Source organism: Eptesicus fuscus, chromosome 13, assembly GCF_027574615.1.
Source record: "Eptesicus fuscus isolate TK198812 chromosome 13, DD_ASM_mEF_20220401, whole genome shotgun sequence".
NCBI lineage: Eukaryota > Metazoa > Chordata > Mammalia > Chiroptera > Vespertilionidae > Eptesicus > Eptesicus fuscus.
Genome location: NC_072485.1, coordinates 1407676 through 1427220, shown reverse-complemented (window position 1 = coordinate 1427220; position 19545 = coordinate 1407676). Strand labels below are relative to the sequence as shown.

General features: G+C 63.6%; 3 protein-coding genes across 5 annotated transcripts in view; 2 read left to right on the top strand and 1 right to left on the bottom strand.

The window, feature by feature from the left end:
* Positions 1-2326: 2326 nt before the first annotated feature.
* Positions 2327-10764, top strand: CXCR5 (C-X-C motif chemokine receptor 5). Of its 2 annotated transcripts, XM_054725588.1 has the most exons (3): positions 2327-2390; positions 7401-7402; positions 9703-10764. In XM_054725588.1, the coding sequence occupies exons 1-3, from the start codon at positions 2327-2329 to the stop codon at positions 10762-10764; spliced, it is 1128 nt and encodes a 375-aa protein (XP_054581563.1). The 2 variants fall into 2 exon arrangements, with proteins under 2 accessions (XP_054581563.1, XP_028014239.1); XM_028158438.2 differs by lacking the exon at positions 7401-7402 and having other exon boundaries at positions 2327-2386.
* A 392-nt stretch (positions 10765-11156) lies between these two features.
* On the top strand, positions 11157-14523 carry LOC129151110 (elastin-like). Its single transcript, XM_054724947.1, has 5 exons — positions 11157-11162; positions 13264-13984; positions 14035-14114; positions 14161-14196; positions 14311-14523. Exons 1-5 carry the CDS (start codon positions 11157-11159, stop codon positions 14521-14523), a joined length of 1056 nt encoding a protein of 351 aa, XP_054580922.1.
* A 453-nt stretch (positions 14524-14976) lies between these two features.
* BCL9L (BCL9 like) overlaps positions 14977-19545 on the bottom strand; it is a 35210-nt gene continuing 30641 nt past the window's right edge. For both annotated transcript variants that reach the window (XM_008150091.3, XM_028158436.2), the window contains 3 exons: positions 17156-19448; positions 16487-16765; positions 14977-16139 (listed from right to left, as the gene is read on the bottom strand). In XM_008150091.3, the coding sequence (XP_008148313.2) occupies positions 15052-16139; positions 16487-16765; positions 17156-19448 (3660 nt within the window). In that variant the 3' untranslated portion in view covers positions 14977-15051. The remainder of the gene's footprint in view (positions 16140-16486; positions 16766-17155; positions 19449-19545) is intronic.

The following is a 19545-nucleotide window of genomic DNA, read 5'->3' as shown; positions in this document are numbered from 1 at the left end:
CGTAACATAATCCATGGCCTGCGGAGTAAAATTACAGAGAAAAACCCACCCAAGCCACCGCTCGGCAGCCGGCCACCTGGGGCAGACGCTCCGCCCGTCCGTGATGGGCCGCCGTGTCACTTTGAGGAGGGGCCTGGGACACCGTCTCACCTCAGGTGGGCTGTCCATGAGCGGGCGGGAGCTCACAGCGTGGAACTATAACCAGGGTGCATACTGAGGTAACATCGGGGCTGCCTCCCCTGGGAGCACCCCCGGCTGACCATCACACACCGGGGGGACCTTCCTTCTCTTTCAAGTGGAGGGGTCACACCCTCGGCATTGCCCTCTCTGCCGGGCAGTCTGGCTCTGGGTTTGAAGATGATGGTATCGTCTTTGCCAGCACAGCAGTCATCCTCTGAGTCCTCTGCAGCAGGCGTGGGGAACGTCCATAGCAGGCCCGCAAAATCGCTGGGTCTGGCCCTGCCGAGGCATCAGGGCGAGGTAATTAAATGTTTCACCACATACAGCAGGCTAGTTTTTAAGTTGATCATTCTGTATGGCCGCGAACGACGTTATAAATATCCAAATGGCCCCTGGCAGAGAAAAGGCTCCCCGCCCCGGTACAGCAACATTAGAACGCGTGGTCACCAGGCATTTACCCATTTAGGGCAAACGGAGTTGGCCAGCCAAGGTCAGGGCCTGGGGCAAGCGGGCCTTGGTGCCAGCACCTTCAGAGACAGGAAGGGGATCGTGATGGGTCCCTAGAACAAGCAGCATTAGGAGCCTGGCTAGCAGGGCTCAGTGGTTGGGCGTCGGCCTATGAATGAGGAGGTCAGGGTTTGACTCCCGGTCAGGGCACAGGCCCGGGTTGCGGGCTCGATCCCCAGTAGGGGGCTCTCTCATTGATGTTTCTATCGCTCCCTCTCCCTTCCTCTCTGAAATCAATAAGAATATATTTTTAGAAAGTTACTCTTTATAAGCCAATATGATGGACGGGAACCATCACAACGGTGTGTGTTAGGCATGTTGTCAAGGAGAGCGAGAGCCGCAGGCAGCCCATTGGAATTGCAGTCACATTAAGTTCGGAATCTTTAGCAAGAAAACTTTTATCTTCCTCTATTTTGTCCTAGTCAGACGTCGACCATTAACCTCAAATCACCCAGACGTCAAAGCACAGGCTGATGAGGGCCCGGGAGCAGTCCTCTGAAGGCTGGCTGCGGGCCTGGGAGGGTGTGCGCGGGAGGAGTCTCGTGAGGAGGCCGCATCTGGCTCCAGAGGACGCTTCTGCGCAGAGGAGCCAGACCGTCTGCACGTGAGGCAGAGCCAGGGCGCTGGAGATGCGTGCCCGGAGACGAGTTCGGACTCAGCGTGAGGGACACGTGTCTGATGATTCCATCACCCCACAGGAAAGCACCAGCTCCTGGAAGGAACAAGTGGTGTGTTTGTCCAATGCTGGGTGACCGGCTGGTGAGGATGGAGTGCAAGAATCTTACATTTTGCCCTAACCAGTTTGGCTCAGTGGATAGAGCGTCGGCCTGCGGACTGAAGGGTCCCAGGGTCGATTCAGGTCAAGGGCACGTGCCCAGGTTGCGGGCTCGAACCCCAGTAGAGGGGGCGTGCAGGAGGCAGCTGATCAATGATTCTCCCTCATCATGGATGTTTCTCTCCCTCTCCCTTCCTCTCTGAAATCAATAAAAATATATTTTAAAAAAATAAAGAGGGAACAGGTTTTGTCCCAGCCTGGGCAAAAGGATGGTGGTAAGCAGGGTAGCCAGGGTCCCAGTGTGCCAGGGACTTAGGGGTGCCCAGGACAAGGGGCTTTCAGGTCAGGCACCCTGGGCGAGCGGGCTCCCTGGCGGCGAGAAGACGAGGGTTGGGGATGGCTCGGAGCAGTGGGCTGGGAGGCCCTTCCTTTCCCTGTCTTGGAGTTTCCCTCGTTGCCCCACGGACCGTGGTTTTTGTTACCAGGTGCGGCTCCCTGAGGAAGCTGGCGGAGGTCAGGGAGGAGAAGTGCGGGGCAGCCTTTGAGCGAGTCAAAGCCCCAGATGAGACAGCGAGTGCCAGGAAAGAGCTGAAATGCTTGACTAGCACGAAGGCTACGGGGATTTTCCCTCTTTCTTAAAAAAAAGCACACACACACACACACACACACACGCACACACAGAAAAGACCCAGTGGAAAAAAGTGATGAGCTGAGGCAGGCGTGGGTCCTACGCAGCCGGGGAGACCGCGCAGCTCATTTGTTTAAAGTTGCCCCTGTCGGCGGCCACCTCTCTATAGGTGCCCGGCTGGGAGCTTCTCAACACCAGACGGCGAGCGGCCAGTTTGGGGACAAACAGCTACAACTATGAACTACCCCTTAACCCTGGACATGGACTTCATCGTCAACTACAACCTGGAGGACCTGGTGAGTAGGGACAGACGTTCGCCCAGGCCCTACTTGGAATTCTAAATATTCTGTGCCCAGGGCGCCAGGAAGAGGGAAAAGCTGTGGCGTCCCCCCCACCCTGGCTGGACAGAATCTAGACCGGCCCTTGGGCCCACTCCATGACGGAGCACATAAGCAGAGCCGTTGCCTTAAATAGACACCCTTTAGCGGGAGCTGGAAGTGGGGGTTCAGCTTCTGCGTCCTCCCTGACGGGCTCTGTGACCTGGAATGAGTCACGCGGCCTGCCCTCCTTGCCTCTCAGGGCTGAGGTAAGGGTGTAGCCTGGGAAGAACTGGGGGGTTCTTAATCTCAGGGGGCTGGCATTGCGAGTCGACCACGCGTGTGTCCGTATTCATCGCTTGCTAGACAATTCTATCGTGGGGGCACTCCGTTCTGTTGAGGACCTGGTCTGAGCCCCCAGCATTGGCTGTGGTCTAGCCGAGAAAAGACAGATCCCTCACCAGAAGCTCTCAGACCATCATTATTGCTAAACGGGAGAGGCATGAGGCCAGGTGGTCAGCTAGAGAGAGCACCAGTGGCCGGAGGCCGGGGCAGGGGTCCAAGCTGGTGAGCGGACTCTGTGTTCATCCTAGAACATGGTGTGCCTCCTTGCAGGACTGACCCTCCAGAGCCCAGGTGCGAACAGGCCCGGCCTCGCTCTGCCCCACCACACCTCTCCCAGGCAGCGAGGGCGCCGTGGGCTGGGCTGTCTCTGGGCCCCCAGGGAATGTGTGTGTGGAGCATCTCCGCCAGAGACCCCGGGACTCCTGCGTGCAGGCGGCAGAGGACTGCTTTAGGGATCTTCTGGAAACCTCTTTGTGGTCTTTTCTCCCTTCCCCCACAGCCAATGGCACTTCTGGGCTGGACTATGAAGGAACCAAACCCTTCCCCTCACCCTCCAGCTCCCCTGGCTGTGTGCACAGTGTAGCTCCCTCCACCCTGCCCCAGCCTTGCCGGGAAGGTCTGCCCTCGCCTGCCTGGGTCCTGGGGTGTGGGCGTGAAGCAGACCGTGCGTGGGAGAGAAGCTGCGGGGAGGGCTAAGTGCCTAACTTGGGGCCTGAGCCCCGGGGAATAGTGGACCAGAACCGTCGTCTAATCGGACCCGGTGAAATGGAAGCACAGCCTCTTCTTCGAACAGTATTCAACGGTTCGGACAGCGAGCTCTCGCAGGCGCAGGGCTCAGCGCAGCCCTCACGCCCGAAGCTGGTCCTGAGCTCCAGCTCCGCGTCTAACCCCAATCGGACCGCCCCGCCCGCCCGAGCGGCAGCCGCCGCCGGCCTGACCGGCCCGGGGAGCGGCTGGTCTTCCCCGGCCCCAGCTCCGAGCTGACCCCAGCGCTGACCCAGTTGCTGTCAGGAGCCTGCGACAGGCCCGCTGGTCCGGCTTCTGAGAAGCCTCACCATTTCCCCTAACTGCTCGCCCGCCGCGCTCCACTGCGTGACCTACTAGACAGGTGGTGGCGGGGGCAGGGCGACGGCAGGTTCCAGCCGCCAGGACCCACAGCCCAGGAGCGGGCCTGGGCGGCTTCCTGGTGAGGACCCTCCGTCAGGGGCCGTGCAGGGCGGCTGGGGGGCTCGTCTGTACCCAGCTCCCGGCGCCTGGCGTCACCTTCACTAGCTGCTGGCGCCCCTCCGCCCGGCCGTGGCCCCCCAAGCACGGCCCACCCCCGCGGGGCCTCTCTGACCGGCTCTGCAGGAGACCCTCGGTCGCGGAGTAGAAGGATCCTGCACGTAGTCGCTTCTGAATAAGTGTGGATGGGTTTGCGATTTGTCGAAGGTCTTAGCTCACCGCTCCTCTAGGCGTTAGGCCAGCTTCGATGCCTGCTGCCTCCTGCCCCTTGGCCTGGCCCCCATACCTGCTCCCTGTCCCAGAGCTCTGGTCTCCACGCTCCATGGCTGGGTAAGACCCGGGCTCGAGGCCGCCAGCCACGTGCCTGCCGGTCACCCTGTGTGTCCTTTCTCCTCTGGAAACCTAATTGTCAGGGCGAAGGAGCCAGGTCCCTGGGTGCGCGCCAGGGACCCATCCTGCCGGGAAGGCGGATCTGGGCAGACGGATCTGGGCAGACGTAGCAAAGCCTGGTCCGCAGGCACCTTGATGGGAGAGCAGGCGCCTCCTCACGACAGAACCAGGAGCCGGGGCGCCTCCGTGGGGCGGGGGTCATCATAAACGGCACCTCCGCCCCACCCTGCACCCACCGGGGGGCGGGGGAGGGGAAGCTGCTACAGAGCAGGGAGAAGCTCCCCCATCCCCAGCTCCTGACCCTGACCCTCCCCAGCGCCGGCCCCATGAACTCCGGCTCCAGTGTGGTCAGAACAGCACAGGCTGCCAAGCCCGTCCGCGCCATCTCACCTCATCTCACCGGCGGTGTGGAGAGGACCCCAACGGGTGCCAGCATTTCTGGGCTTTACCTTGGGGGGAGGGAAGGAGCCCCTGCAATGAGGTCACACGTCCCAGAAGAAGCCCAGTGGAGGAGGCCCGCTGGGTGTGATTGGAGGGCTTGGAGGTGAGGGGAGACCCAGGGCCAGCCCGGGAGGGTCAGCACGGGGGGCCTTGGGCTCAGGCGCAGACCGCAGCCCCCGGAGGAGCTCTAGGGCGCGGCCTGGAACGTGGCGGCCTCCGCGCTGACTCAGGGCCCAGGCCTGGGGGAGAGTCCTCTCGGGAACGACGGACAAACTCTCAGGCCGCCGTCTCAAGCGGTTGCTGCGCACACCGAGGGGACATCAGCCTGCCCCTCGGGCTGCGTGGCTCAGCTCTGTCTCCAAAGTGCAAATTGGTGTGGGGTGCCCAAGGGGACCCCCTAAACCTAAAGACTCGGTGCAGAAGCAGGGATAGCCTAAAGTCCCCCCTCAGAACCACAGCGGGTAAAGGAGGAGCCCACAGGCTCGCCCCTGACGGGAGCGAGGAGAGAAGCTTGGCACGGGGCGAGCCAGCGACCCAGGTGTTCTTCTGGGGAGCCCGGTCCTCCAGAGGAAGGGTGGGGGCCCTGGCCCGTGTGGCTCAGTGGATAGAGCTTCAGCCCGGGAACTGAAGGGTCCCGGGTTCGATTCTGGTCAAGGGCACATGCCGGGGTTGCAGACTCGATCCCCAGTAGGAGGTGTGCAGGAAGCAGCTGATCAATGATTCTCTCTCATCATTGGTGTTTCTGTCCCTCCCTCCCTCTCCCTTCCTCTCTGAAGTCAATAAAAATATATTCAAAGGAAGAGTGTGGTGAGGGATACAGACCTCTGTCCTCACCCTCAGCCCAGTCTCATTCTTCCAGACCCCAGCCCCTCCTCAAAGGTAGAATGAGAGAGACGCGCTGGCTGACTCCGCTCACAGCTCCTGCCTCTCGGCTGGACTATCCAGACGGGGACATGCACGGAGGCACACGTGTGCTCCGTGTCAGCCGTGGGCTACACCTGTGTGTAGAAGCTCTGCCCCTGGAGTCCCGGCTCTGCCCCCTGGCCCCAGCTCGGGGCGGAGAAGCACAGTCAGGCTGGGGCGTTCACTGGCTGCAGGACAGACAAGTGAGAAAACAAAACAGCTCCCACCCAGGTCCCGAGCCACATGAAGGTCAGGCTGAGCCCCAGCTCCGCCCGGGGCGGGGCGGCAGCCAGAGGACCCACGCCGCCAGGAGCTGGGAGCAAAGGGCGCCGGAGGGCAGGGCTCAGCCTCCTTTCTGGAGCAGGAATCCCTTCCCACACACAGGCCTCAACTTCCTCTTCCTCCCAAGAACCCCGATGTTGGCCAGCTCTGCCTGGTAAAGGCTCTTCTCCTCTGCCTGGAGCCCTGACCCCAGGCTCTGCCCACTCCTCCCGGTCAGCCCTCTGAGCCTCACACCACAGCCCAGCTTGCCCTCTCGCCCCTGGGGCTCTTGTCGGTCCTCCAAGAAGACAGTTCTCCGAGACTCACGTCTCCTCTTCACCCCCGGACCTGAGAGTGTCCCCCCACTGCCAGCTGTCCCCCCGTGTCCAAACCAAACAATGTGGGCTGGGGTCCGGGCGGCCGCCTGCAGGCTTCTGTTCACCTAGGGCAGGGCAGGGCCTTTGTTCCGCCCGGGGCCACGTGGATATTAATAAGATCATTCCCAGGCCATACAAAATTACCCACTTAGCCCGGCCGGCGTGGCTCAGGGGTTGCGTGTTGACCTATGAACCAGGAGGTCACAGTTCGATTCCCGGTCAGGGCACATGCCCAGGTTGCGGGCTCTATCCCCAGTGTGGGGCGTGCAGGAGGCAGCCGATCCATGATTCTCTCTCATCATTGATGTTTCTCTCTCTCTCCCTCTCCCTTCCTCTCTGAAATCATTAAAAAATAAAAGAGCTGGCCCTAACTGGTTTGGCTCAGTGGATAGAGCGTCGGCCTGCGGACTGAAGGGTCCCGGGTTCGATTCCGGTCAAGGGCATGTACCTTGGTTGCGGGCACATCCCCAGTTGGAGGTGTGCAGGAGGCAGCTGATCCATGTTTCTCTCTCATCTCTGATGTTTCTAACTCTCTATCCCTCTCCCTTCCTCTCTGTAAAAAAGCAATAAAATATATTTTGAAAAAAAAGAAAAAAAAAGAGCTGGCCATGCAGTGAGGGAGCAGGTGCCCACCCTGGTCCTGTGACAAAGGCGCACGTCATGTAAGAAGGGACGATGGGAAGCCAAACGGAAGAGCCGGGGAGGATGGAGGAGGTGATGGAGCAGGCCTTGACCTTGACGGAAGCCTAGCATCAGGCACAGTGAGGAAGGACTGCTCAGCCAGAGGAAGTGTTTGGGCCAAGTTTTGGAGACCAGGTTGTGCCGGGGTGTCAGGGCAGGCAGGCTGAAGCCATAAAATGAAATGTGAGGTTTGAAAGGTCAGAGAAATATGTATTTTGTTGAGATTTAAAGGCCCTTTGGAGGCATTTAGACCTCACCCTGCAATTCCAGGGTTTTCAAATGAAAATAGAACCATTTTCTTAAACAAAAGCCTTAGTGGAGGCCCCGCTGTAAAGGAAGGGGTGGGGCTGGAGGCTGCCCCCTCCCCGGAGAAGTCCCCGAATCCGCTGAGGGAGTGCCCGCACAGTGTGGGAGCATGGCAAGAGGGTTGGCTCTCTTTCCTTGAGGGAACTTGGAGGTGAACCCCACTTCTTTCTGAGCCCCACATTGTATTCTGTTGTGTGAATGCATGACGGTGGCTTACTTGAATCTTTTTTTTTCTTTTAAAATCTTTATTGTTGAAAGTATTACATATGTCCCCTTTCCCCCATTCATCTCCGTAACCCTAACCCTAACCCTAACCCTAACCCTAACCCTCCCGCCGCCGCCCAGGCCTTCAGCACCCTTTGCCTGTGTCCGTGGGTGACGCATATACGCATATGACTTCATTGTGATCTCTTTCCCCACTCGCCCACCCTCCCGGCCTTCCCTCTGAGCGACGCTTCCACGGCTCTGGCTCTATTTTTGATCATCAGTTTATGTTGTTCATTAGGTCCCACCTATGAGGGAGATCATGGGACACTTGCCTTTCTCTGCCTGGCTTGATTTGCTCAGCATCATGCTCTCCAGGTCCAAGGCTTACTCCGATCTTGAGGCACTTTCTCACAAACATGACTTTCCCTATCACTGGTTTTGCTATTCAGTGTGAAGTGGGGAAGAAAAGAAAAAGAAAAACACCACTGTTTGTAGGTAAACCGGGATCCAGCAGGACCCTGGTGTGATGGGGATTTGGGGTTGGGAAACCCTTCCTCTGTGTGGAGCCGGGCAGAGTGAAGACACACAGAGGGACACTGGTCCCCAGCATCGGGGCATGGCAGAGGGATGGGGCAGGGGCAGCATGGTACTAATGTATCCCCTCACCCGCTCTCCAGAGTCACCTGCCCCAGGGCCAGGAGGAAAAGAGCCGATAGGGGAACGGGAACGGGGCCCCTGGGGCTCCGCAAACTCCGGGGGCCGTGCAGGACCTCACTCTCTGGAAGGAGGGCAGCGCGGGGCCCCCAGACCCGCTGCCAGGACCTCTCCCAGCCTCTCCCTCCCTGGGCGCTTTGATTACAGACAGTGTCTTTTTTAAACGACATGCATTGGTTGTCACTGGTTTTGAAAATGCCATAGAGAGGGGTCTGGTGAGGGGAGAGGCGGGAAGGACAGCCCTGGGGAGGGAGGTGGAGCAGGTGCAGGGGGCCAGCTGTGAGTGAAAGGTATGAAAAGGCACAGCCAACCCCCCTCTTCCTCTGCGGTTAGCTGGGTAAGCAACCTGAGTGCCGGGGAGGGGTGGGAGGAGGGAGGAAGGGGGGAGGAAGGGGAGGAGGAGGAGGAAGCTGGGGCAGGGGGGCTTCCGGACAGCCTGGGCACACCCCCTTCCCTGGGAACAGGCTCTTCCCTCCCTCCCCCTGGGCCTGGTCTCCCTCCCTTCCTCTTGCTTCTGAGGCTGCCAGGGGAGCAGAGAGCGAGCAGGGAGCTCTAGTGATGGGAGTGGCGGGCGGGAAGCCCAGGCCCTGCCCCTGGTGGGGGCGGCACTGGCTCTGGAGTTAGATCAAGTGGTTCAAACAGCCTGATCTTGAGCGAGGCGCATTGGTAAAGCAGGAGCATCGGCTGCCGGAGCCCGTTGCTAGATGAATGGAAATGGGAGGCTATCGCTGCAGCTTCCAGGACAGTGAAGGCAGACGGGAGAGAGGGACACATCAAGGGGGGCCAGCAGCCCTCGGCAGCGCCGTGCCGGCGGTGGGACCCTAGGCTTCACGAGTGAACAGACGGCTCCGGCCCCACTGGAGCCATCCCACTCTGGAGGCTGGACTCCAGCCCCGACTGCAGCCTCCGCGCCTGGGACACAGACAGGGGTCACTGCCGGCACAGCCCCTCAGAGTGTGAACCATGCCACACCACGTGTGTCCTTTCGTCTCCATCACTCCCCTGAGCGATCAGTCCCTTTATTTACTTTTTAAAATATATTTTTTATTTCAGAGGGGAAGGGACAGGGAGAGAGAGAAACATCCATGATGAGAGAGAATCACTGATGGGCTGCCTCCTGCACGCCCCCTCCTGGGGATCAAGCCCACAAGCTGGGCCTGTGCCCTGACTGGGAATTGAACCGTGACCTCCTGGTTCCTAGGTGACGCTCAACCTGAGAGCCATGGGCCGGGCCCACCAGTCTCTTTCACAGATGGAGGCTGCAGTGGGAGAAGGCGCTCAGCGAAGTGGTCAAGGGCACCGAGGGGCGCCGGGTGGGACACCGGGGAGTGCAGGCCAGCGCAGTCAGCGGGGGATCAGGGCAATCTGAAGGGAGGGGGCCCTCTCCAGGGAGCAAGGCGGGTCCTCAGTTCTCTGCCTTCCTGTCTCCTCGCTCCTGCACCCAAGGAACTAGGAAACTACAGCGACAGCACGGAGACCGCCCCCGTGGAGAGCCACATCTGCTCGGCGGCCGAGGGGCCCCTGCTGACCTCCTTCAAGGCCGTGTTCATGCCCGTGGCCTACGGCCTGGTCTTCCTCCTGGGGCTGGCGGGCAACGCCCTGGTGCTGGCGGTCCTGGAGCGGCACCGGCACACGCGCAGCTCCACCGAGACCTTCCTGCTGCACCTGGCGGCGGCCGACCTGCTGCAGGTGCTCATCCTGCCCTTCGCCGTGGCCGAGGGCTCCGTGGGCTGGGTCCTGGGCGCCGCGCCCTGCAAGGCCGTGATCGCGCTGCACAAGGTCAACTTCTACTGCAGCAGCCTGCTGCTGGCCTGCGTGGCCGTGGACCGCTACCTGGCCGTCGTGCTGGCCGTCCACGCCTACCGCCGCCGCCGCCGCCTCTCCGTCCACGCCGCCTGCGCCGCCGTCTGGCTGGCGGGCTGCCTGCTGGCCCTGCCCGAGCTGCTCTTCGCCAAGGTCAGCCAGCCCCCGCGCAACGCCTCGCTGCCGCTCTGCGCCTTCTCCCAGGAGAGCCGCGCCGAGGCCGGCGCCTGGTTCGCCGCCCGCTTCCTCTACCACTTCGGCGGCTTCCTGCTGCCCGTGCTGGTGATGGGCTGGTGCTACACGGCGGTGGTGCGCAGGCTGCGCCGGGCCCAGCGGCGCCCGCAGCGCCAGAAGGCGGTCAGGGTGGCCATCCTGGTGACCAGCGTCTTCTTCCTCTGCTGGTCGCCCTACCACGTGGCCATCTTCCTGGACACCCTGGCCCGGCTGCGGGCCGTGGGCGGCAGCTGTGCGCTGCACGGCTACCTGTCCGTGGCCATCACCGTGGGCGAGTTCCTGGGCCTGGCCCACTGCTGCCTCAACCCCGTGCTCTACACGTTCGCAGGGGTCAAGTTCCGCAGCGACCTGTCGCGGGTGCTGGCCAAGCTGGGCTGCGCGGGGCCCGCCGCCCTCTGCCAGTTCTTCCCCGCCTGGCGCAGGAGCAGCCTCTCCGAGTCGGAGAACGCCACCTCCCTCACCACCTTCTAGGTCTCAGCCCCCCTTTTCTCTTTGACTTCTTAAGGGGCGCCCTGACTCTGGAAACTTCGCAGGACTGGGATCCCACGAGCTCGCCTGGCCAGCAAGGCGGGCCGACGCTGCCTCCATCCCTGCTGGCTCTCCTCCCCTGGGCTGGGCTGGGTCCAGGGAGGGAAAGGCCTGAAAGGCCCAAAAGGCACTGTGCCCACCTGAGGCGCCTGGGCTGAGGGCCCCGCCCGCCTTCCTCGTCTTAACCACCCAAAGCTCGAGAAACCAGTTTGCTTCTGTCTTCACCAAAGTGGAAAGCCATCAGCCCCCCAGAATGCGCCCACGTCTGAGGCCACTAGCCTCCGCAGCTACGGCCCCCTCCCACCCGCCCCAAGGAGCGAAGCCGAGCTGCGGGGATGGAGGTGGAGGCTGAGGAAAGGCAGGCGTGGCCGCAGCCTGATTCAGCCTCTGACACACACGACGCCTCCCGCCGTCGTCAGCCCTGCAGCCTCTGGACCAGCAGGAAGCTCAGACCGACTCAGACCAGGCAGCTGTCCCCGGCTCTGACCACACGGTCCCTGGGCCAGCTCCGTGTTCCCGGCCCCGGGAGGGCAGACTCAGACAGTTCCTAGGGAACCGAGGTCGAGCCAGCAGAAAGGAGCCAGCCAGGGGGAGAACAGACCGCCTGCCCCGCCCCCAGGAGGGTCGTTCTACACCAAAGCCGCCACCTCCTCTGCCCAGGGCCCTGGTGGGTCTGGGCACTGATGCAGGAGGCAGCCGGGTCGCCCCCTGCCCCTCCAGGGAAGTGCCTCAGGCAGGAGAAACTCCTGCGGCAGGAGGGTCCCCACCACAGCGAGGGCGTCAGGACCAATACGCAGACCCCCAGGGGAAAGCCGGAGAGAAGCTTCTGGAGGTCAGGCTGCACAGACGGCCTGAGGCTGAGGGAGAAGGGCAGGCGGCAGGGAAGCGCCAGCCCCCGAAGCTCTTCTCAGAGGGGACCTCTGCACTGCTTGCTCGCCCACCGGCCCGCCGGCTCCCCCTCTGGCCCCCCGCCTGGGTCCAGCTGGAGTGGGAGAGCCGGACCCCTGCTCCTGCCAGGGCACATCTGAGCTGCCCACTCCCGCAGGCCGATCGGCCACATTCCCGAGGAGGCCCGCACGCACGAGGGGAGTCAGCTTCTGCCTCCCGGCGCCCAACAGCAAGCTGGGCAGCGGAGGAGCCAGACATGGAAGCAAAAAGGCAAGAGATCAGGCTTACATTTTCTCTTTTTAATAAAAAGGCACCTATAAAACAGGTCAGTACAGTACAGGCAGCACAGAGACCCCCGAACAAGCCTAGAAATAGTTTCAAAATAAAAACCCAAAGGATGTCTTCACATATTGTATTTATATATTTATATTTATATATATTTATATAATGGTACAAAATGGCTGGGGGATGGCCGTGGATGGAGGAGGCTGGCCTGTGGAGTTTACCTGGAAAAGCTACTCTGACAGCAGGTGGGAGAGGAGTGTCAGGCCTTGCGGTCTGGCCCTCCCCTCCGGGCAGGCAACACGGAGACATCTGGAGAGTTTGGGGTGGGGGTGGGGGCGGGGGCTCACAGGCAGGGTGTCTGGCTGGCTGGATGGTGGCAGTGGCTCCTGGACACAGAGGCCTGGGGCCCGGGCCGGGGAGGCAGGAGCCTGCAGCCAGCCCGGGAGGAAGCGCTGGGTCCGGCTGACAGGGGACTGAGCACAGCACCAGAGGGGGAGGTGGGGGAGTCCCTTTGTGTGACAGCTGCCGAGGTGGGGCCGGGCCCTACAGGTCGGGCTGGCAGAGGACACGTTGCCTAGACGTGGCCCTGGAGGCCCAGGGAGCGGCCTGACCCCACAGCAGGAAGAGAAGTTTGAAAACGAGCTTTTACTCCTGGGGGAGGGGGTGCACAGCACCCAGTGTGTATGGCTTCAGCTCGACAGAGGTGGGTGGAGCCTGGAGGGGGAGACAGGAGCTGCGCCCGGGTGGGCACAGCCCTGGGCCCTGGGCAGAGGGGCTTTGCCAGCGCGTGGGCGGCAGGCAGAGAGGCCAGCAGGGCGCTCTGCTCCGTCTCTCGTCCGTCCGCAGGGCAGAGGCCGGTGGGAGAGACAGGCTCGGCCACACCTTGGTCTTCCTCCTTTGGTGACAGAATTCAGTGGCAGCCTCTGGAGATTGGGGGCCTGGGGGTGACCTGGCCCAGAGCCCCCGCTGTTCCTCACAGCTCCACTCAGGGGCACACAGCTTCTGCCTTTTCTCTCCTCTTCCCTCAGCCTGGGACCCAGGACTTCAAGTTCTGGCTAAGACGTAGCAGCAGGGACACCAGCCATCCACAACTGGAAGCCACACACACACACACACACACACACACACACACACACACACTCTCTCTCTCTCTCTCTCTCTCTCCTGAATCAGTCAGCAGCCTGCTGTCCCACAGGTCTCAGCCCTGCTGGGCTCACCAGGGAAAAGCCAGGTGGTCTGACCTCAGTTCAGGTGTGAGCCGTCTGCCAGGTGTGGGCCGTCTGTCAGTGGGCTCTCTGTCAGGTGTGGGCTCTCTGTCAGGTGTGGGCCGTCTGTCAGGTGTGGGCTCTGCCAGGTGTGGGCTGTCTGTCAGGTGTGGGCCATCTGTCAGGTGTGAGCCGTCTGTCAGGTGTGGGCTCTCTGTCAGGTGTGGGCCGTCTGTCAGGTGTGAGCTGTCTGCCAGGTGTGGGCTGTCTGCCAGGTGTGGGCCGTCTGTCAGGTGTGGGCTCTCTGTTAGGTGTGGGCCGTCTGTCAGGTGTGGGCTCTCTGTCAGGTGTGGGCCGTCTGTCAGGTGTGGGCTCTCTGTCAGGTGTGGGCTGTCTGTCAGGTGTGAGCCGTCTGTCAGGTGTGGGCTCTCTGTCAGGTGTGGGCCGTCTGTCAGGTGTGGGCCGTCTGTCAGGTGTGGGCTCTGTTAGGTGTGGGCCGTCTGTCAGGTGTGGGCTCTGCCAGGTGTGGGCTCTCTGCCAGGTGTGGGCTGTCTGTCAGGTGTGGGCTCTGCCAGGTGTGGGCTCTGTCAGGTGTGGGCTCTGTCAGGTGTGGGCTGTCTGTCAGGTGTGGGCTCTGTCAGGTGTGGGCTGTCTGTCAGGTGTGGGCTGTCAGGTGTGGGCTCTGTCAGGTGTGGGCTCTGCCAGGTGTGGGCTCTGTCAGGTGTGGGCTCTGCCAGGTGTGGGGTCTGAGGTGTGGGCTCTGTCAGGTGTGGGCCGTCTGTCAGGTGTGGGCTGTCTGTCAGGTGTGGGCTCTGCCAGGTGTGGGCTCTGCCAGGTGTGGGCTCTGTCAGGTGTGGGCTCTGTCAGGTGTGGGCTCTGCCAGGTGTGGGCTCTGTCAGGTGTGGGCTCTGCCAGGTGTGGGGTCTGTCAGGTGTGGGCTGTCAGGTGTGGGCTCTGTTAGGTGTGGGCCGTCTGTCAGGTGTGGGCCGTCTGTCAGGTGTGGGCTGTCTGTCAGGTGTGGGCTCTGCCAGGTGTGGGCTCTGCCAGGTGTGGGCTGTCTGTCAGGTGTGGGCTGTCTGTCAGGTGTGGGCTGTCAGGTGTGGGCTGTCAGGTGTGGGCTCTGTCAGGTGTGGGCCGTCTGTCAGGTGTGGGCTGTCTGTCAGGTGTGGGCTCTGCCAGGTGTGGGCTGTCTGTCAGGTGTGGGCTGTCTGTCAGGTGTGGGCTCTGTCAGGTGTGGGCTCTGTCAGGTGTGGGCTGTCTGTCATCTCCCCACGTGAGCAGTGGACAGGTGTCAGACTGCACAGCCCTGAGGGCAAGCATTTGAAAGAGGGGGGAGGGCTTCTTTCACCCCTTTTCTGGATGGCCTCAGCACAGGACTGCGGACCAGGGCACAGACGCAGCCCGCGGGGGCGGGGGTGTCGGCCGCAGCAGCAGGGAGAGGAGGCGGCAGGAAAAGGGAAGGACCAGGGGGAGCAGGACCAGGAGCAGGAGGCTGGCGCACCGGAGCGGCGGGAAGGGGGTGGAGAAGGGGGAGGTCACCTCTTCCTCTCCCCTCAGGGACTCCCCTCAGGAAGGCAGAGCTGAATGACGGGGTGCAGAGACACAGGGAAGACAGGCTCCAAAAGGCTTGGGGAGTGGGGTGGGATGGTCTGATGGCCACAATGGAACAACCCCTCCCCAGCGCCCTCCCCACTGCCGTCCCATCCGCTGCCAGCACGTCCTTCCGGTGGCCACAAACGCCATTCCCCACACAAGCCCCTCCCACCCACCCCGGACTCCAGGTCACCCCGACACGGAGGGAAGACACTGCTCAGGTGACACCGCGTGCAGTCCGGCCGGCCAGGCAGGGGTGCTAGAAGGGCAGGTTGGCCATGCCTCCCGGGCCCGGGAGGTAGCCCATCTGGCTGTCCAGAGACACACTGCGCTGCCGCAGCGGGTGGGCCATGAGGTTCTGCTGGGGCGGGGGGGCCAGGAGGGAGCCCTGTGGGGAGAGCATGTGGGGGGGCTGGCTGTAGACCTCGCCCCCCACGCCCCGCTGCTTCATCAGCATGAAATTCTGCTGGGTCATGAGGCCCTGTGGCGGGGCCATGACCCCTTGGTGCAGACCGGGGGGCACCACGCCCGGCTGCGGGGGCGCGCCTGTCCTGCCCAGCAAGGACATCTGTCCGGGGTGGCACATGGGCATGTTGAGCCCCCGCTGGACACCTTGCTGGCCCGGGAGGTTGGGGGCCCGTGAGGGCGTCTGCTCCGCCATCATGTTCTGCAGGCTCATGAGATGCAGATTGGGGGGCTGGGCCTTGGGGGGCTGGTTCTCGCTCTTGGGGAAGTACTGGAGGGTGCTGCTTGGCTTCTCCGAGGGGATGATCCTTGACAAGTCGAACTCGGGGATCCCCGTCGGGGTGGGCCGGATCACCTCGCTCAGCTCGGGGTCGTTCAGGACGGATGCCACCCCTGGGAGCACGCCTGGTGGGTACGTGTCGCCCATGCGCCCAGCCATGCCTTTGCCCATCAGGTGCTGCTGGGAGGGCATGGGGCCGGGTGGCTGGCCGGGCAGGTCCTCGGGGGGCAGGGGCATGCCCGAGGGGTAGTGCTGCTGTAGGCCCGGCCCCCCGCCCCCACCGGGGATGGCGCCACCGCCATGGGGCTGCTGCAGCCGCGGGGGGAAGGGCGTCATCTGGGAGGAGCTGGGCACAGGGCCACAGGGGGCGTTCAGGGAGTCTGGGCCCCCTGGAGCCATCATCATGGAGTTCTGAGGCGGCCCCCCTGTCCCCTGAGCATTGGGGTGCAGTGGAATGTTGGAACCCAGGGGGGTGGGGGAGGGGAGCATGGCCGGCTGGGGCTCGTGGGACAGGGGCTGCTGGCCTGGCAGGGTCATGCCCATGGGGCTTTGGGCAGCAGCTGAGCTCAGGTGCATCGGGTTGGACTGGTTAGTGCTGATCCCTGTGGGGAAAGAGAAAGGGATGAGGAACTCCAGGTACCAGCTGGTGCCAGTGGGGAGGACCTCACACCGGCCTGCCCCCGCTGCAAGGAAAGGGGGGGCGTGAGGCATGAAGGCGAGAAGCCGAGGGCCAGGTCTGGTCCAGGTTGCCACGGACACATCTCCGGGTGCTGGACGGACCCCGCGAGTGCCCTGGGCTTGGTTTCCCTAAATGACTGCGCGAGTGGGAGTGGCGCCCGGGACATCACCCCCTACTCCAAGGGCCGTGGGGGAGCACAGAACAGGCCCACAGGGAAGGCTGCCGGCCACGCCCACTCGCCTCACCCCCAGGGCCCTCTCCTGCCCGCACCTGCCCCGGAGCCCGGCGGCGGCGGCGGGGGCAGCAGGGGCCGGTCCGGCAGCAGCTCGTCGTCCGAGGTGGCAATGGTCTTGATGGCGTTGTGGTAGAGCGGCGTGGAGCTGGGCATGGCGTACTTGGACATCTGGGACATCATCAGCGACAGGGGGTTCTGGGACGGCGAGGGGTCTGGGGAGGAGGGGAATGGCAGGCTGGGGTTCACGAGGCCGCCGGCGGGGTTGGCAGGAGGCGCGGAGGAGCTGCTCCGGGGACCGCTGGGCGGGAGGGCGCCTGCAGAGGCGGGAGACGGAGCAGGGTGAGGGGAGGGGAGATGAACCTGCTGTTTATATTGGGGTGCAGGAGAGGCCAGCCCCCAAACCGCCACCGGACTCCTCCAGCCGCACCTCTACCCAGATGTCCCACTAGACACAGGCCCTCCCTCCCACGATTACCACTGCAGCCGCCCTTCTCCAAGCAGCTCCTATAGCCTTGGGGGCCCAGGAAATGGGAGATCCCGTGTGACCCCTCAAAATGCCTAGAGATTAGCATGTGTTCCTGGGAAAGCGCAGCAGAGCCGCCCACCTCTGTCCAGGGGCCTCCTCCATCGCCCGCCACGCATGAGCCCACCTGGCGACGCCCCACGCCTGAGCCCAGGGCCCGCACGCCCGCACGCTGACTCACCCTGCTCCATGCCGCCCAGGGTGGAGGATGAGTTCATGCTGAGAGGCGGCTGCTTGTTTGGGGGGACCCCAGGGCTGGGCATGGCTGTCTTGGGCGAGGCGACCCAGCCCGGAGAAGGCACCGCCATGGAGGGAGACTTGAGCCTGCTGGGAGAGCCCGTGGGCGAGCGGGCACTGAGCGAGGAGCCCAGGACCTGGGGTGATTTGAGAGGCCCCGGCGGGTTGGCAGAAGGCAAGGGCACCATCTGTGAGGGGGTCTGGGGTGACTTCAGGTTGGCAGTGGGCGAGGTGACCAGCGGGGAGTGCACCTGGCTAAGTGTGGGCGACTTCAGGTGCCCCATGCCCGGCGAGCCCATCTGATTAATACTGATGGTGAGGTCCGAAGGGCGTCGGCCCAGCCCCCGGCTCGGGGCTGCATGCACAGACCCCGGAGGAGGGTTGGACGCAGGGGGCAGAGGCATGTGGCTGAGCCGAGTGGTTCCCACATTGCTCATGGGCATGGAGCTCTGGTCGGGGCTGAACACGTCCTGGGTGTTGCCCATGTCCTGCGGCAGAGCCTGGTAGGGCCCCGGGCCCCCGGAGAAGCCCTGCTGGCCCTGGCCGGGGAACTGCGAGGCCATCAGCATCTTCTGCGGGCCGCCCACCAGGCCGCCGCTGCTCTGAGCCCGCACGCGGGCCAGGTCCTCGGGGCCCAGGCCCTGCGGCCCCAGCATGTCCCCAGGGCCCCGCATCTTCTGCGCCATCAGCATCTGCTGCTGCGGGGTCATCTGCACATTCAGGTTCATGTTCATGTTCATGTTCACATTCATATTCATGTTGAGGTTGCCTGGCCCCAAGGGGGGGTCCACCTCCCTCAGCCCGGACTGCCCCATGGGGGGGCTCAGAAGGCCCCGGCCTCCGCCAAAGTCCATGCCCATGGGAGTGCCCGCCAGGCTCTCACCGCCCGCCATCTGCCCGGGGAACATGGCTGGGTCCATCTGCCGGTGCGCCTGCATCATCCGCTCCATCTCCACGCCCTGCCCCATGCCGCTGCCGCTGGCCATGCCCAGGGGGCGCTGCATGCCCAGGGACCGCTTCTCCAGCAGCTGGTGCCGCAGCAGCTCCTCCCGAACCCGGGGGGTCATGAATCGCTCGGCCTCACTCTGCCCACCTGGGTAGGGCACGGGGTTCTGAGCAAAATTGCTGGGCCCCCCCATGGGGGGTAAGTCTTCGGTCCAGCCCATGCCCGGCCTCACAGGCCTCTGCATGGCATTCATAGGCACCTCCATGGGCATGCCCTGCATGCCCCCAAAACCAGGCACCCGCTGCATCTGGCTGCCTGGGAAACGGGGGCCGGGGAAGGGAGGTCCGCCCCGGAGCTGTATGGGATCTTGGACATCCATGGGCCCCCGCAGCTGGGCGCCCATCCCGGGCGGCCACTGGTCCCCAGGCTTGCTGTGGTAGGGAGGCGGCGGCCCCCTCACCATCACCGCGCCCATGCCCATCACGTCCTGCAGCGGGCGGCCCCCGTGGAGCCCAATCTGCTCCTCCTTCCGCCGCTTCTCCTCATAGTACTCCTCCTGCAGCTTGCGCCAGGCCACCTGCTCGGGCGTCAGGCTGTCCTGGCCCAGCCTCTGCATCATCATGTTCATCTGCTGTCCCATGTCCCCGCCCGGGGGTTGCCCAGGCACCTCATGCTCCAGCGGGGGGCCCCCAAGGCTCTGTGTCTGCGAAATCATGGACTGCAAGGGCTCCTCATACTTCTTCAGCCCACCGGGAGGGGCCGTGGGAGGTTGCGGGGGGGCGGGGGGGGCCGGTGCTGGTGGCCCGCCCTCACCCGCACCTCCCGGGGGCCCCTTGAGGAAAGGCTCGGTCTCCCCGCTGCGGAGCAGCAGCCGTTCGATGTCCCGCAGCGTCTGCAGGGAGCGCTCCCGGTGCTCCAGCTGCTCCTTGGACAGCCCCTCCGAGCCCACCAGGCTGCGCTGCCCACTTCCGGGGGGGGCGGCCTCCCCGAGGAGGGCAGGGCCAGGGGCGCCGCTGGGGTCTCCTCCTGGAGGCAGTGGGTTGTTGTTGGTAGCAGCTGTAGGGGTGTTCGGGTGGGTACCCCCAGTCCCACCGCCTGTGCTGGCAGCTCCCACTGAGTTGGGCGTCAGGTCCTGATTGGTGTCCTCAGGAGGCCCCTCAGAAGGCAGAGCGGGGGGGGCACTGCCAGGGGCTGGGGGCGGTGGTGGCAGTGGAGGTGGCTGGGACTGTGGGGTGCCTGCAGACGGTGTGCTCAGGGGAAGCGGCTCCGGGGTGGAGAGCGCTTTGGGGGCCTGCAAGAGGACAAAGGCAGAGCGTGAGACAGGGAAGGGGCGCACTGGCCCGGGTGGCTGCCACGGGAGGCCCCAGGCCCAGCCAGCACCACACTCA

What these genes read in the sequence shown, in the direction of transcription:
- CXCR5 (XM_054725588.1), top strand. Translation starts at nt 2,327, where the DNA reads ATGAACTACCCCTTAACCCTGGACATGGACTTCATCGTCAACTACAAC.
- LOC129151110 (XM_054724947.1), top strand. An exon ending in AGGTGTGGGCCGTCTGTCAG is followed by an intron (nt 13,985 to 14,034) that starts GTGTGGGCTGTC and finishes GGGCTCTGCCAG; the next exon opens with GTGTGGGCTCTGTCAGGTGT. An exon ending in TCAGGTGTGGGCTCTGCCAG is followed by an intron (nt 14,115 to 14,160) that starts GTGTGGGGTCTG and finishes GGGCTCTGTTAG; the next exon opens with GTGTGGGCCGTCTGTCAGGT.